This window comes from Magallana gigas, chromosome 2, assembly GCF_963853765.1.
Source record: "Magallana gigas chromosome 2, xbMagGiga1.1, whole genome shotgun sequence".
NCBI classification, from domain to species: domain Eukaryota; kingdom Metazoa; phylum Mollusca; class Bivalvia; order Ostreida; family Ostreidae; genus Magallana; species Magallana gigas.
The window spans coordinates 14722344-14737646 of record NC_088854.1 but is presented as its reverse complement, the minus strand read 5'-3'; the positions used below and the strand labels follow the sequence as shown (position 1 = coordinate 14737646).

Below are 15303 nucleotides of genomic sequence, written 5' to 3'. Positions count from 1 at the left end.
TCAGCTCTTTATTTACCCCATTACCACATGACCGTACAACGGAAACTAGGAACATAAAATGTGAGAATGAGGTATTGAACCAGGAAGCTGCCCCAGCAAAATGGCGATGGGACCCAAAGATCGGAATCGTAACGCCCCGAGTAAGAATTTTGGGGGTATGATCGGATCAATTCTTCAGGGAGTACTCGCCACACCCAAACTTGTTGTTGATAAAAAGACGATCGAAAAATCATGGAAATTGATGGACAGAGTAGTGAAATTGTGTCAACATCCAAGAATGAATCTGAGAAACAGTCCTCCTTTCATTTTGGATTTATTACCAGATACTTACCAACATCTTCGATTAATTTACAATAAACACGACGATAAACTAAATACTTTGAATGAAAATGACTACTTCCGAGTGTTTATAGAAAATCTCATGAACAAGTGCAAAGCCACAATAAAACTTTTCAAGGAAGGGAAAGAGAAAATGTTTGATGAAAATTCACATTACAGACGAAATTTAACCAAACTATCATTGGTGTTTTCTCACATGCTAGCAGAGCTTAAGGCAATATATCCAAATGGACAATTTGCAGGGGACAATTTTCGCATAACAAAGAGTGATGCAGCAGAGTGGTGGCGAAAATCATTTGGAGATCGGTAAGGCTGGGTTTATTCTCTCAGGGAGCAAATGATAGTGACAGTCAGACCAGTTCGATTAATGGTGCAGTGCCATATAGCTCAGTTGGTAGAGCACCTGACCAAAGATTCAGGGGGCCTGGGTTTGAATTCCAGACTGGTCCGTCATTATTTTCCCACCCCTTTACAGATGGAGCTGTAAATGGTTATTTCTTTTAATCTTAGGCTTGGTAAACCATATAGAGAGTGGTCATTTTAAGGAAGTAGTTAGTGTTGAGAATTCATTAGATGTTATCATGGTTATAGGCATTGACATGAGATCCTCAAAACCTTAAGGAGACTAGTAACTGTTAAAATATGAATGCACAGAGGTGTTGACACATTATACATGCTCACTTGTAGTTGCAAAACTGTAGCTCTATGAGAAAAAGGTTGACAGATTGTAATGTAGATGTACAGTTCCATTCAGAGCCTGCAATTTATGTTTTACTGAAAAGGGCATTAGTTTTAGACTCATATTAGCCAAGTTTCTTAACACATTCAGTGGAAATATTATTTGATACCAAAGTATTCTTTAGACAATTTACTGCTGAATTTGTACCTTCTCTTGCCTTGTGCTTTCTCGTAAAACATTCTCACCAACTTTAGAAAATTAAGAGTGTTTGATTTTGATCCAGTCACCATTTTTACCTGTAAACAAACTGCATATCACTTAATTGGGCTAGTAAGGGTTTTTAAAAAGAATTTCAGAGGCAGATCAATTTACATCAGTGGTAAAATTAGCCATGTGCAAAGAGCACTGTAACATTAAGATGTTTAGCATGCATAAAACTGTAGTTCTGTGGTCTATCAATTTTCCTGTAGAGCTACAGTTGTCTAGCTAGCCTCCTAGCAATAACAATCACTTTAAGGTAGGTGAATCTCTGTATCAGGCTTTGTAGCTACATTTGCAAAATAAAATACTTCACATTTAACACACACAGTATATTATATAACTATACAGTACACAGATACAATATACTACCAACTAGTATACAGGGACAATGGTTTATTAAGTATTATTTTGACACTACTCTGGCATTGCACACAAAGGTACATCCCTGTACACTTTGGAGTCAGGTTGAGGACCATAAGGGATTGATAAGAGCTAAAACAATTGTGTCATTGTGGTAAAGGATAAGTTGTTGTTCTGTTTTACATGTACAGAGGGCCTCTATCTAATCTCATGACACACTGGGTGACTTGAGGAGGAACTCCTGGGCAACTATCTGAATCCACCAACTTTATGTATCTAAAATATATATTTATCTCATTCTGCAATAACCTACTGGTACCAGGGTATTTAAATTCAGATCTAATTTTCTATTTTTGCAAGGAAATGAAATTAAATATTACTTAGTTTTACCTCGATTAGCTTGATAGAATGTATAAAAAAAATATTTGATTTTGAAAAATTTATACATGTTATCTGCTAAAGACTTCTTCTTTTCTGAATGATTCCTTGTTGGTTAAAAGTGCCCTCTTATGGGTCTATCTAGTAAACTGTATCAAAACATGTTACATGGAATGGCCTTCTATTCAGTGTAAAAGTAACATTGTAAATTATATATTTATTAAAGTTTGACCATTGGATAGATTTACTCAAAAAAAATAAAAAAATTGAGTGTGTAACATTCTCTTCATTTTTATTTTCATTTTACTTCATGAACCTTTTATCAAAATTTCTTCTAGATGTCGCGTCTTAGATCATGACATCAAATTCAATATTTGGAATCCATTCACCCAGAAAATGTTAGCATGCTCACAAATTTCTTTTAAATATTTTAAACAAAACTGTTTATTGAAAAATCATTTTTCAATAAACATGTGCATGTTTTATGCACATATATACACTTGCTGAGCTAACTGAATTCACAGAATTTGTTAATTAGCCGATGACTCAGTACCAACTATTTTAATTTTTTATACTGATACTGAAACTTGATTATCAAGTACTGGTTCAGAACTTCTTTGAATCACCCTCGTTGTTTTTATGATGCGAAGTATACAGTTTCAAAATTTGAGAATATTTAAAATAATAATGAAGATATCTGTTTAGTATGTATACATATTTTAAAGAATCTTATAAGAAAAGTACACAATGTTATGTATAGTTTGCTTTTCACCAGTAACTAAGTACATAATTATAATTACTTATATGCACAACAATAGCAGAGAAATTGTCATGCAGAGACCTATCTGTACCAGTTATTTTGCATCAGATCTTTAAATATTAGTGTGTAGATTTGTTAACCATTATTACAGTGTCCACTTTTTGTGGATGTGGGACAGTAAAGTAAGTAATTGTGTATGTATATTGAATACATGTACAGAAGTGTATTGTTGTAAACAAAATCACTGATATCATACAAGGAAGCTCAGTTTGGAGATGTGTTGATGTCTAGACTTGTTTCTCTCTGAGTTACATCTAAATGACTTATACATAAGTATATACTGGCACATATTCACCTCTAAAATGTTTCTATAGGTTAGAGTGTATATTATTTTTTAAAAAGTCTAATTCTATTTTAACAGATATACTTTATTTTATATGAAATGTTAGCCCAAGCTCTACGTTTAAATTTGCATGTACTAGTTTTTCAATATCTTCCTGGTCTTTCAAAGGATTTGATGTGTCAAATCACTTGTTTTTATTGATTCTATTATAATTGATATCTTTTCAAGCATGGTCTAGAAGTAAAAAAAAAAAAAGAGAGAGAAAGAAGTGTAATAATAATTGCTCGGCCATTTGTAGACACAATCAAGTGGAGGAATCAGGATATAGGCTCTTACAATGGTAGAAAAAAGGAGAACGTACACACACAGTACTTGATAACACAGTTTTGTTTTCTTAAATGTCAATGAGGTAGAAAGTCTGCTTGTGATGTGATAGAAGAATACAGGTCCATAAATTACCACTACTTATTTTGGTTGATATATATATATATATATATAATAAATTCCCCTACAAGAATTGGCCGTAAATCTTAGTCACCTCCAAAGAATTACCTCAGAGACTCTAAAGTTACCCAGGCATTATCATACTATGAAATTAAATATATAGTTGCAGTTAAATAAAAAAAATGTTGGGCAAAAAATATCTTCATAAATTTGAATATATAGAGTAAATGAAATAATAAACCTTTCCTTCTTCAGCAAATTCATGATTGAGTCATGTCTGCAAGAACCTTGAAAGTATAAAAGGATTATAAAGTGTACCTATATGAATTAAGAGTTAAAAAGAGATGTCTGTCGATAAAAGCTGGGTTTGGTTCTCATTAAGCTTTTTCCTCTACATTGTGTACACACACTTAATAATTCATTGGTTTTTCTGATGCTGAGGCCCAAGAGCCCGAGACAACACACATAATTCCTGCTTAATGATGAATTACTCAGCGGATTCACAGGGAGTGGCCCGGGTTGCCGCCACTGCCACACTGAGCACTTCTTTCTTTGAACCAATCAAAAGTATAGCAGGCTCTGCATCAAGTCCGTCTGATTATACTTACATAACCTTGGTGTAGATGCTGAACATCTTCCCACCATTCATCTCATTCAGAAACTCTTCCAAGAATTTTTTTTTGGTTAATATGCATTTTTATTTACATTGATTTATTTTTTTGTTTACATTCTGCAAAGCTGATTGATATTTCCTACTGTAGGGTTTTTTTTTTTCAGTTGGAAGAATATAGTAATGTATTGGAATTGATTTTAATGAGTGACAAATGTAGAAAGTTCCTGATTTTCATTTCCATGACAGAATTGAGATATAGAAAAAGATATTCGGTATCTATTTATCTACATTAATCAACTTCCTGTGTTAAAAATGTGTGGGCATTTACAGGGTTGCTCAAAATTCTGATAAAATTTCAGATCACTGCATCAGTAATCTTTAATTTTCTTGCATGTCTTTATCTATAATCAAGCCCTAGAATTTTGCAGAGAATTTATGAACATTCATGCAGATTATCGTGATAAACTATATATCATGTACCACGGTATATCGAAAAGATTATAAAAAGGCCATTTAAACATAAATTTTGATTTAGAATTATGCAGCATGATTGTATTTATCAATGAAAGAGATATATAAAATTTTAATTCTTAATAAATCAAATATCTGAAGAATTAGACATTTAATATTTGTTTTGTCTGAAAACTCTACCACTTCTTCTGGTCACCATCACCCATCTAAAAACCAAGAAAAGTATACATACAGGATTACAGGTACATCTTGTTAGAGAGATCACACTGTTTGCCTTAGTTGACAGAAAAATTGAATATCTGTATACTAACAACTAAGAAAAGTCATAAATGCTGTCAAGCAAACAAGACCAGTGTTGCATTTGTTGGTTGATTAAACTATAGAGACAAACAGGGCCAGGTCTTGATGTACCGTCCCATTGTTGTCCCTCCTGTGTACCCTTAGTTTCATGTCTTTGTTCTCATTTTTAGGACCATTGTATCATGGAAGATGTTCCGACAGACCCTGCACGAGGCGCACCCAATAAGTTCTCCACTGGAGGCTATGGCATTGAAATCCACCATTGATCTGACCTGCAATGACTATATCTCGGTCTTTGACTTCGATGTATTCACAAGGTATGAAGAAAACTAATGCATTCAATTAAAGAATTAGACTATAGATCATGGCATATTTGTCAATTAATGTCTGATTATTAATTGCGTAAGAGCTACAATGAAATTATGGTATAAGATTTTTATATTGATTAGATCCACCATTGATCCCAGTTGTATTAGAACCATTTTAACAAGGCCTTGGACTTTCAGTAGGACGTAACTATCTATTTCTTGCGTCAAAACAAGTTAAAAATGATGCTGGCTTCAAGTGAAATATACACCGATTGAGTAGTCTTAGCTCAAAAGCCAGACAAATCTTGATTTCAAAGAGGAATGGCTGAGTGGCCTACAATGAAAAAGACAGGCCTAGTCACATTGCAGTTTGACACCAACTACCCAAAGTCCAAGCTCTTGTTAAAATGGTTCTAAATGACTATATCTAGGTCTTTGTGTTCGATTTATGAACAAGGTATGACTGAGAATAGTGCATTCACTTAGACTTTAAAATATGGCATTTATTGACAAATATGATGATTTAAAATATTAATTGTTCAAGAGCTACATGGAAATTATTGATAAAGACTTTTTTTTTGTACTGCATAAGTTTCCTTTTCAACTTAAACATGATGCATAACAGATCATTTTTAAATGAGATTTTAAGTTCCATTTAGATGATTACGTCATTAATTTTAAGAGCAGGAAACTCTGAATTTCTTCCTCTCTCTCGATAAATTTGTAAGGTTGGTCATTAAAAAGGTAGTTGACTCATAATTAGACAGTAATTATACTTTGAAATAATAATTTGACATTATTGCCTGCCTAATAAAACCTTACAGATTATACATTTCAGCATAAATTTTACTGTTGGTTTTTTATTTTTTTTCAGACTTTTCCAGCCGTGGGTCAATTTACTACGGAACTGGAATGTATTGGCAGTTACCCACCCTGGTTACGTAGCATTTTTAACATATGATGAAGTCAAAGCTAGACTTCAGAAATATGTCACCAAGCCAGGAAGGTATGCATCCATTACTCTCTGTCCTGGAATGAAGTTCATTGTAGAATGAAGCCTAATATTGTATAAGCTCTTTTAACAAAGAGGAAGAGGAAACTCTTTTTTCAGATGATATATATGTACACGACCAAAGTTGCATGGTCCCAGTCTGTGCTATATAATAGTGTGCATTGTCAACATTTTATAAAAGAGGTTATAGAACACAGAATATTTTAAATAGATATTTGACAAATGTTTCATGGAATGTTATTTTTATAAGAAATGATGAATAAACGAACACTACTATACAAACATGACACTATGTTAATACTTGTTAGCTCTGATGCTTTGAAACTACCATACATATATTTATAGTTTCATCATAGATATAAAAGATACAACAATATTATAGCTTTCTGATTCATTTTATGGAAGTACATGTGTACATGTATAAACCTTTGTACTGTCGTTTTGATACAGTTACGTCTTTCGACTGAGCTGCACAAGACTAGGGCAGTGGGCCATTGGCTATGTGACAGTAGAGGGCCAAATCTTACAGACCATTCCTCAGAACAAGTCTCTCTGTCAGGCTCTGCTGGACGGCCAGAGGGAAGGATTGTAAGTTATCTCCCCTTTTTCTAGAACAGATTGACCATTATCTTAGGTTGTCACAATTTTTACAATTTTATAAATTCATTCTCAATGTAGAGTTGTTTCCCTTTTTGCAAAACTTTTAAAATTATCCAAGTCCTCAAAATTACTTAAGATAAAATTGCTAAACTTACAGCTCTGATAGAAAGAAAATTAATTGTACAAATTGTAAATTTCCCATCTTTTCTGGACAAATAGACCCATTTTTAGAGGTTGTCACACATTTTGCAGAATTTCAAAAATGCATTCTTAAGGCCAAAAAAAATTAATCATTAGTTTCTCGGGCCAAAATTTTGAAATTTTGATGAGGCAGGCAGGTTTTTTTTTTTTTTTTTTTTTTTGACAAAATTTACAATGATGGTAACCCATATTATATGATTTATTTGTGTACTCATCAGCAGATATTCATCAAGCTCATACATTGGCAAAGTTTAAACATTTGTTTTATTAAATTTGTTCTTTTTAGTTTAAACTGTTATGTTTCCTTTTATAAGGTTGAGTTTTTGCATATGAACAAAAAAGACAAATGGTTTATGCCCCTGCTCCATTTTGCGGCCCATCTTTCCCCTCCACAGTAATAACAGGAGTCTAAACTGAAATGGGGGACTTCTTATGGCATTTTACTAGTTAAATTTGCCATATAAAAATTTATCAAATAAAGCATTCATTTGGGGGTGTTTTCTTATCAATCTTCAGTGCCTTGAGGACAGAAATCAAGGAAAAGTAAATAAGTCACATAAAATTCTCAAACAATATGAGTGACCTTTATTCCTGCTTCTATGCAATATCACAGAGGCTTCAATTTCTGAAGATAACAAAGAAATTTCAGTGGTTGTGTTAACAGGGACCATCCCAGAGCAAACTTAGTTTAGGGAGATTTCACTTCTGAAATTCTCCCTCACAAAAAAATAGGGAGAAATCAGGTAGACTTCCATTCTTTAACAATGGCATAATGCTAATGATAATACATTTATACACAAATTCAACCTTAATTTGAATTTGATTAGAAGCAAGTCAATTAAAAATAAAACAACTTCTAAAAATTTTAAAATCTTATCCAATTTTTTAAATTTAATTTACTATATGTGTATTCATACATTTTGTAGCTGAAATGTTTCGTAATAATTTTATTGTGTTGGGTAAATGACAAATAAAATCAGTTTATGTGTTTAAGTGTATTTTGGAGGTATTAGTCCAACCCTTTGACCCAATTACAACCGTCATATATTTGCATGTTGCACAGAATTTTTTAGTTAAAGATAATTGTAGACAAACGGTTTCATGATTATTTTAGCACTAACTTGGCAGAGTTATTAATTAAATTATTTTAATTAATTACCAACTAATTGTAATATCAGCACCTAAAGTTATAAACATCGGTTGTAATTTTCAGTGCACAGTATGTGGTTGCATCAACCGTATTTTTATAACCTCTGAAGATAAGGCAGTCGGTAGTTATTAATCGCAACAGGGGTTAACTTAGGCTATGAAAATGTCTTTTGAATTAGATGATTATCATTTTATTGCATTTGGAGTTAACTTTCACGATCGTGAACTCAGAATACAGGGCAACTTCAACCTCTCTTTCTGAGAAAATTCTGGCGAAGTTACCGACCACAAAGCGAGTAATTATATTTACATAAAGTTGTATTTAGCCCAGGTAGCCCCCTAAGTTGGTCACTGGGTAGATGTTTCAGATAAAATAACGTTTTTCACTGACAGAGACAAGCATTTATTCTAAGCGTTTGTTTACATAGATTCCATAATAGAAAAAACCGATAATGATAAGATATAAAAAATCCGGAAAAATAACGATAAAAAAGTTTGATGCGGCTATGATTTTACTGATGCGGCGGTGCCTGAGAAACAAATCATTAATTTTTTTTGGCCTAATGTAGTCCAGAGTTCTTTCCCTTTGTGCAACATATGAATACCGGGTATGATCCAAGTCCTTAAACTGGGTATGAAAATTAAAATGATTTTTCACACTTTAATTGTAAAATCCCATACAGGATAAAGTATTTAGAGGCCTCTAAAGCATTTTTCTTCATCTTGAGTATAACAAATACATTATTCTGCCATTTATAATATTGCAGCTTCAAGTATCCAGATGGACGCTCCATTAACCCTGACCTGAGTTTCCTTGTCCAGGATTGTGAAGAGGATCACATTAAAGTTACTCAGGAGCAGTACGAGTTGTATTGCGAAATGGGGTCCACTTTCCAGCTTTGCAAAATCTGTGCTGAAAATGACAAGGATATTCGAATAGAACCCTGCGGTCATCTCCTCTGCACACCATGCTTAACACAGTGGCAGGTAATGCATTTTGCGGCGTCACACGTTTGAGAGTTTAGTGGTGATTTTTATACATGTATCAGGCTTTGGAAGGAAACAAATAGTCTGGTTGAGGTTTCTTTTAATACATATTATGGCAAAGTTCTCATTTAAGAGTATGCTGCTTAATAGTTTTTTTTATCAAAAAGTTTTTTGTATTGGTTTCTTTAAAGACCTTTTAGTAAAGATGTCTACGAAGTAGATCTTCTGTCACAAAACTTTATATCCTTTTTATTCTGAATAAATTTTTAAGGATTAAGTTTACTCACAATGAAAAAAAATTCCACTGATGAGAATGATAAACCATTTATTGTGTGTTATATATATAAATGAAAAAGTATGATAAAACCAACAGAAAGCATGCAAAATTATGTTAACTAACAAATAAAATCTTAACTTTTAATATTATAGTACTGTCAAAAATATTTAATTAAAAAACCAAATTTGAAAAATTTAGTCCAAATTTCATCTATTTTGATTAAAGTCCAATATTATTTGAGCCCAATTCCATAATATAGTAAAAATATCGAATGTTATATCAATAATAATTCATTTCAATAATACTTTCTGGTTTAAGAACAAATTTTATTCATGACATTGAACTTGAAACTTTAATCCAAATTTGAAAACTCAAACCCAGAGTAAACAACGTCCTTAAGACACATCCTGTTAAATTTAGAAGGAAGGATGTAGCATGCATATGATAGGAAAACTGTTTGCAAAAATGGCTAGAATTTTTTTTCAAAAATTGAAGGCTTGGATGAATTGGTTTTATACAGTTAGGGGTATATATGAGATTATTTACGCTTTGTATTTATGCCCAGTTACCGGTAAACTTTTAAAAGAAAAATAGCCAAATACATTTTGGTGTTAACAAGTTTAACTTACCAGAATCTTTTCGAATTAACCCTTTTTCAAAATTGTCCACTGACTAAAGGGCAACTGGTACAAATTAAATTGGGACAAGTAGTTTTTTAGTTTCTTAATGGTACCCCGGTATATCTTTTAGATAAAAGGTTTTTGATTGGACTTTTTAGTGAGGATGTGTAATGTACAAAATAGCAAAACCTACTGTTTTATTTATTAGAGATAATGTCCAGCACTGTTTAAACATGGTCTTATCCTATGAGGAAATAAATGTTCGAATTTACAGTGGTTAATCTCTAAGTAGACTATCTCAGTAGTATAACAGGTAGACAGAATCTTTGCTATACCTGTTGATACCTTTTGCCAGGCATCAGAAAACTCAGCTGTCAGGAGTGACAAGACATATGTAGCCATTGAACATATTAACTGTACATATACATAGACAAGGAATTATTGATATCTTCAAAGAAATACTGTAATTACCTTTCAGATACATGTATCAATTGCATTGAGATTTTCTGGAGGCAGATGCAGAATTAGCATTTGATTTTAAACTTTATGAATTCAAAGTAAATTAAAAGTTTTCTGTTTTCATTTAATAAAAGTGTATCAAATTATTTAAAGAGAAATTTTGAAAAATATCTATATTTTTTCGAACTTTTTCTAATAACATACTAAATGAAATGTGCAGTTATTGTGGTTGCATGAATACCAGTAAGTAAAGGCCACTCAGTAACAATAATTATTAAGTCAATTTAAGCAGCCATTAAACAAGAGTCATAATTGGGTTTGGCCTTTTACTTGAAGGGAAATATTGTTCATTAGGTCATTATTTATAGATGATATGTAGGCCACTGAAACTGCAGAATATTATTAGCTCATTTTTTACTTTCATTACCTTATTAAAAAAATTAGTTAATAGCATTTTGTGATATGAAAATGCAAATTGCATGAAGTCAACATGTATATAAACTTTGCCAAAAAATAATGAGTTTAGCTATTATATATATTTATACACATATTTAGTTACGTGATGATGCTAACTGATGCTACCAGGTCTCTGTAAAAATGAGTCTGACCTAGTTTTTAACTAAAAAAAACTGATTACATACAAAGTGGAAACTTCCTTTTGGCACACTGTCAGGATATACTGGCTGTATTACCGTACGCGGCATCGAATGTCACTCAAGTGTCTTTTTTAAGATTACACAATACAGTATTGTGATTCAACCATTTTACTGACTGCATTTTCACGTTAAACTGTGAATAAATTCACACTGCCATAAATAGAATTCAAATGCATATGCATATTCCAAATACATGATAAGTGATTGTAGTTACCAATGTTTAACCCCCAACCTAACAGCCCTCCATTAAGCTTAATATTTTTATGCTTGAAGCACACATTTATTTTCATTCTCAAACTTCAGGACTCAGATGGACAAGGATGTCCATTCTGTCGCTGTGAAATCAAAGGCACCGAGCAAGTTGTTGTAGATCCTTTCAACGAACACCACGAAAGAGTCAAACATGTGGAACCCAAGAGAAAGCGATGTTCTCGTCACATGTTTGAGGATGACATCGCCGATGATGTGAGTTCTTCCTACACTGCCTGATACTGCTTCAACAAGTTCCTGTTCTGTGTAGTATCGTATTTCTGCACTGAATTTTCAGACAAAAAAAATTATTGATTTTAAATTTCTGTCTGGAGATTAATAAATTATTCATTTTTTCATTTTGACTTTTAAAGGACTTTCATTTATAGAATTCAGAAATTGTAGTTCAAAAAATAATGCAGTATCAAACAGGACTAAAATCTGTATCTCTGATTTTTTAAAAATTGGCACTTAATTGTATTTTTTTTTTTTTTTATCACAAAGTAACTCTTGAAAAATAAAATAAGTTTATTTATTTTAAATTCAGTGGAGAAGAAAGTTCTAGATTAGTAAATGACTATTTTTTTTTCTTTCTATTTATGCTAGAATTAGATAAATTCTGCAACTCAATTTACTCCTTGATGATAATCTCGCAAAAATTGGGTAAATGAGCTGTTGTCCATCCATACAAAAAACTGTATAATTATTGTACACAAAAAGTTGCGCATGGTTTTGTACTTATTAACCTAATTTAGGAAAATATTTTGTAAAATTCTACTATCAATATCAAATTCTTGACACATTTTACTTAAGATGTCATATCTTTACCTGCATCTTATATCTTTTAACACCCTCACTAGTCCCAGAAGGTGAAGTGGTAATCTTTGTTTACCGGTAAAAATGGCGACTCTCGATCTCGATGTGAATTTAACGTACTTCACTCTCTGAGGTCAGTTAGGGTGTTTAGGAAAATGTTTAAAACAAGTAAAGTGGTGAATCAGTAGAAAATATCTCAACAATTTTTCGGTATGAAAGTATTAAAAGAATAAATTCCTAAATTAGTTTAATAAGTCTAAAACCATGTGCAACTTTTTGTGGACAATAAAAATATAGTTTTTTGTATGAATGGGAATTACCCATGGAGGTACAGCTCTACAGCTATTTGATAATCTGATATGTGGTGAAGGATGATGCATGCTAGTATGTTCTAATTTGAAAATAAATTTGATCTTAGCTAGTCCTGTGGTTTTCTGTCAGAAATATCTGTACTTGTATGTACTTCTCTTTCTGTCATGGTTATTGAAAAAGAAAACGTGTCTCAGACATACAGATTTTATTGGAAGAGTCTTACATCTTATTGTTACATTAACTATAAAGTTGATTAATTTTCCTTATTTTCCACACAAATTTGTCATAGTTTGCTGCCAACTTCAAAGACCCATAATCCATAGTGTGTGAAAGATTTGAACAATTTAAACTCTAAATGAGTTACCTCCCTTTGTATGTTGATGAGTATTAATAATCTTATTTACTGCTGTCACTAACACAATAGAATTTTTTTTCATTTATGTTTCTTTGTTCCTTATCACTTTAATTATATAAAAGAGCCCAATATGTACATTTATATTTGCTCTTTCATGACATGTAACCATGGTCACTATATGCATGTACAGCAGTCAAAATATAATGAATATTTTTAGGTCACCTGAGTGACCTCTTGCAATTGGTCTTCGTCCGTCGTTGTGCGTTAACAATTTTACATTTTTAACTTCTTCTTGGAAATTACCAGGTCAATCTTTACCATTTTTGGTGTGAAGCATCTCTATGGTGAGAAAAATCTAAATTGTGAAATTCATGGCTCTACCACCCCTGGGGTGCCATGGGCGGGGCCAAATATGCAAAAAAAAAGCCAAATTTGCAAAAATCTTCTTCTCTACTCCCACACATGTGAGGAAAAAACTGGTTGCATGGTTATGATGTCCATGAAGCCCTCTACCAAAATTGTGAAATTTATGGCCCCTGGATCAGGGGTTCTGGCTCTAGGGTGGGGCCAATATGGCCATATAGTAAAAATGTATTAAATCTTAGAAAATCTTCTTCTCTACTACCATATATATTTTTTAAAAACTAAATGCATGATAATGATGTCCATGAATCCCTCTACCAAAATTGTGAAATTCATGACCCCTTTGTTATGTGTTCAGGCTCTAGGGTGGGGCCAATATGGCCATTTAGTAAAAATGTTTTAAATCTGAAAAAATCTTCTTCTCTACTCCCACACAAGTGAGCAAACAAACTGAATACATGGTTATGATGTCCATGAGGGCCTCTACTAAAATTGAGAAATTCATGACCCCTGGGTCAGGGGTTCAGGCTCTAGGGTAGGGCAAATATGGCCATATAGTAAAAATGTATTAAATCTTAGAAAATCTTCTTCTCTACTATCATACATATTTGTTAAAAACTAAATGCATGATAATGATGTCCATGAAGCCCTCAACCTAAATTGTGAAATTCATGACCCCTTGGTCAGGGGTTCAGGCTCTAGGGTGGGGCCAATATGGCCATATAGTAAAAATGTATTAAATCTTAAAAATCTTCTCTACTCCCATATATATTTTGTTAAAAACTAAATGCATGATAATGATGTCCATGAGGCCCTCTATCAAAATTGTGAAATTCATGACCCCTGGGTCAGGGGTTCAGGCTCTAGGGTGGGGCCAATATGGCCAAATAGTAAAAATGTTTTAAATCTTAGAAAATCGTCTTCTCTACTCCCATAAATATTTGTTAAAAACTAAATGCATGGTTATGATGTCCATGAATCCCTCTACCAAAATTGTGAAATTCATGACCCCTTTGTTAGGTGTTCAGGCTCTAGGGTGGGGCCAATATGGCCATATAGTAAAAATGTTTTAAATCTGAAAAAATCTTCTTCTCTACTCCCACACATGTGAGCAAAAAACTGAATACATGGTTATGATGTCCATGAGGGCCTCTACTAAAATTGAGAAATTCATGACCCCTGGGTCAGGGGTTCAGGCTCTAGGGTAGGGCCAATATGGCCATATAGTAAAAATGTTTTAAATCTTAAAAAATCTTCTTCTCTACTCCCACACATGTGGGCAAAAAACTGAATATATGGTTATGATATCCACAATCTCCTTTACCTAAATTGTGAAATTCATGGCCCCTGGGTAAGGGGTTCAGGACATGGGGGGGGGGGGCAATATAGTGTTAATGCATATAATGTTTAAAAATCTTCTTCTCTATTCTCACACATCTGTATAAAAAAACTGACGAATAATTATGTTTACCAGGAAGTCCTCTAGATTTTAATTTTCAGGTCGATCCCTCAAGGATGGGTTTTGACTCTAGGGCAGGGCCAAAATGGATGTATAGATGTTAATACATATAATGTTAAAAAATTATCTTCTTTACTCCCACACACCTGAAAGGAAAACTGAATTCATGACTTTGTAGACCAGATCTTTTAGTTTTTCACCAAAATTATAGATTTCACAGTTCTTTTTGAAATGTGGTCTTCATTACAAATTTATAATTTTTCCACTCCAGTATGAAACCTAATTAATTAGATGCATATATGAGACTCCATGACAAGTTTGTGTATGGGATATATGCTACTCAGGTGACCATTAAGGCCAATTGGCCTCTTGTTCATTTTCTTAGAATATTTGTATTTATTGTAATGAAACATAAATTCAACATTCACCAATAGGACTGTGAACACAAATTGTTGAACCTTGCCTTCATTTTTCACCCATGTATTAGTATTGCTGTCCAATTTTCTATGAAAGTTGTGTTTTAAATAAAGAA

At 32.8% G+C, this 15303-nt stretch overlaps 1 protein-coding gene across 10 annotated transcripts in view; it reads left to right on the top strand.

Moving 5' to 3' along the window:
* The first annotated feature begins 13 nt into the window (after positions 1–13).
* LOC105327949 (E3 ubiquitin-protein ligase CBL-B) overlaps positions 14–15303 on the top strand; it is a 32984-nt gene continuing 17694 nt past the window's right edge. For 5 of the 10 annotated variants that reach the window (XM_034448126.2, XM_034448124.2, XM_034448131.2 and 2 more), the window contains exons 1-6: positions 24–645; positions 5119–5265; positions 6131–6262; positions 6719–6856; positions 8986–9205; positions 11521–11682. In XM_034448126.2, coding sequence (XP_034304017.1) covers positions 101–645; positions 5119–5265; positions 6131–6262; positions 6719–6856; positions 8986–9205; positions 11521–11682 — 1344 coding nt within the window. In that variant the 5' untranslated portion in view covers positions 24–100. Of the gene's footprint in view, positions 646–5118; positions 5266–6130; positions 6263–6718; positions 6857–8985; positions 9206–11520; positions 11683–15303 lie in introns of all 10 variants that reach the window. The other 5 variants (XM_034448132.2, XM_034448129.2, XM_034448123.2 and 2 more) reach the window with 4 other exon arrangements.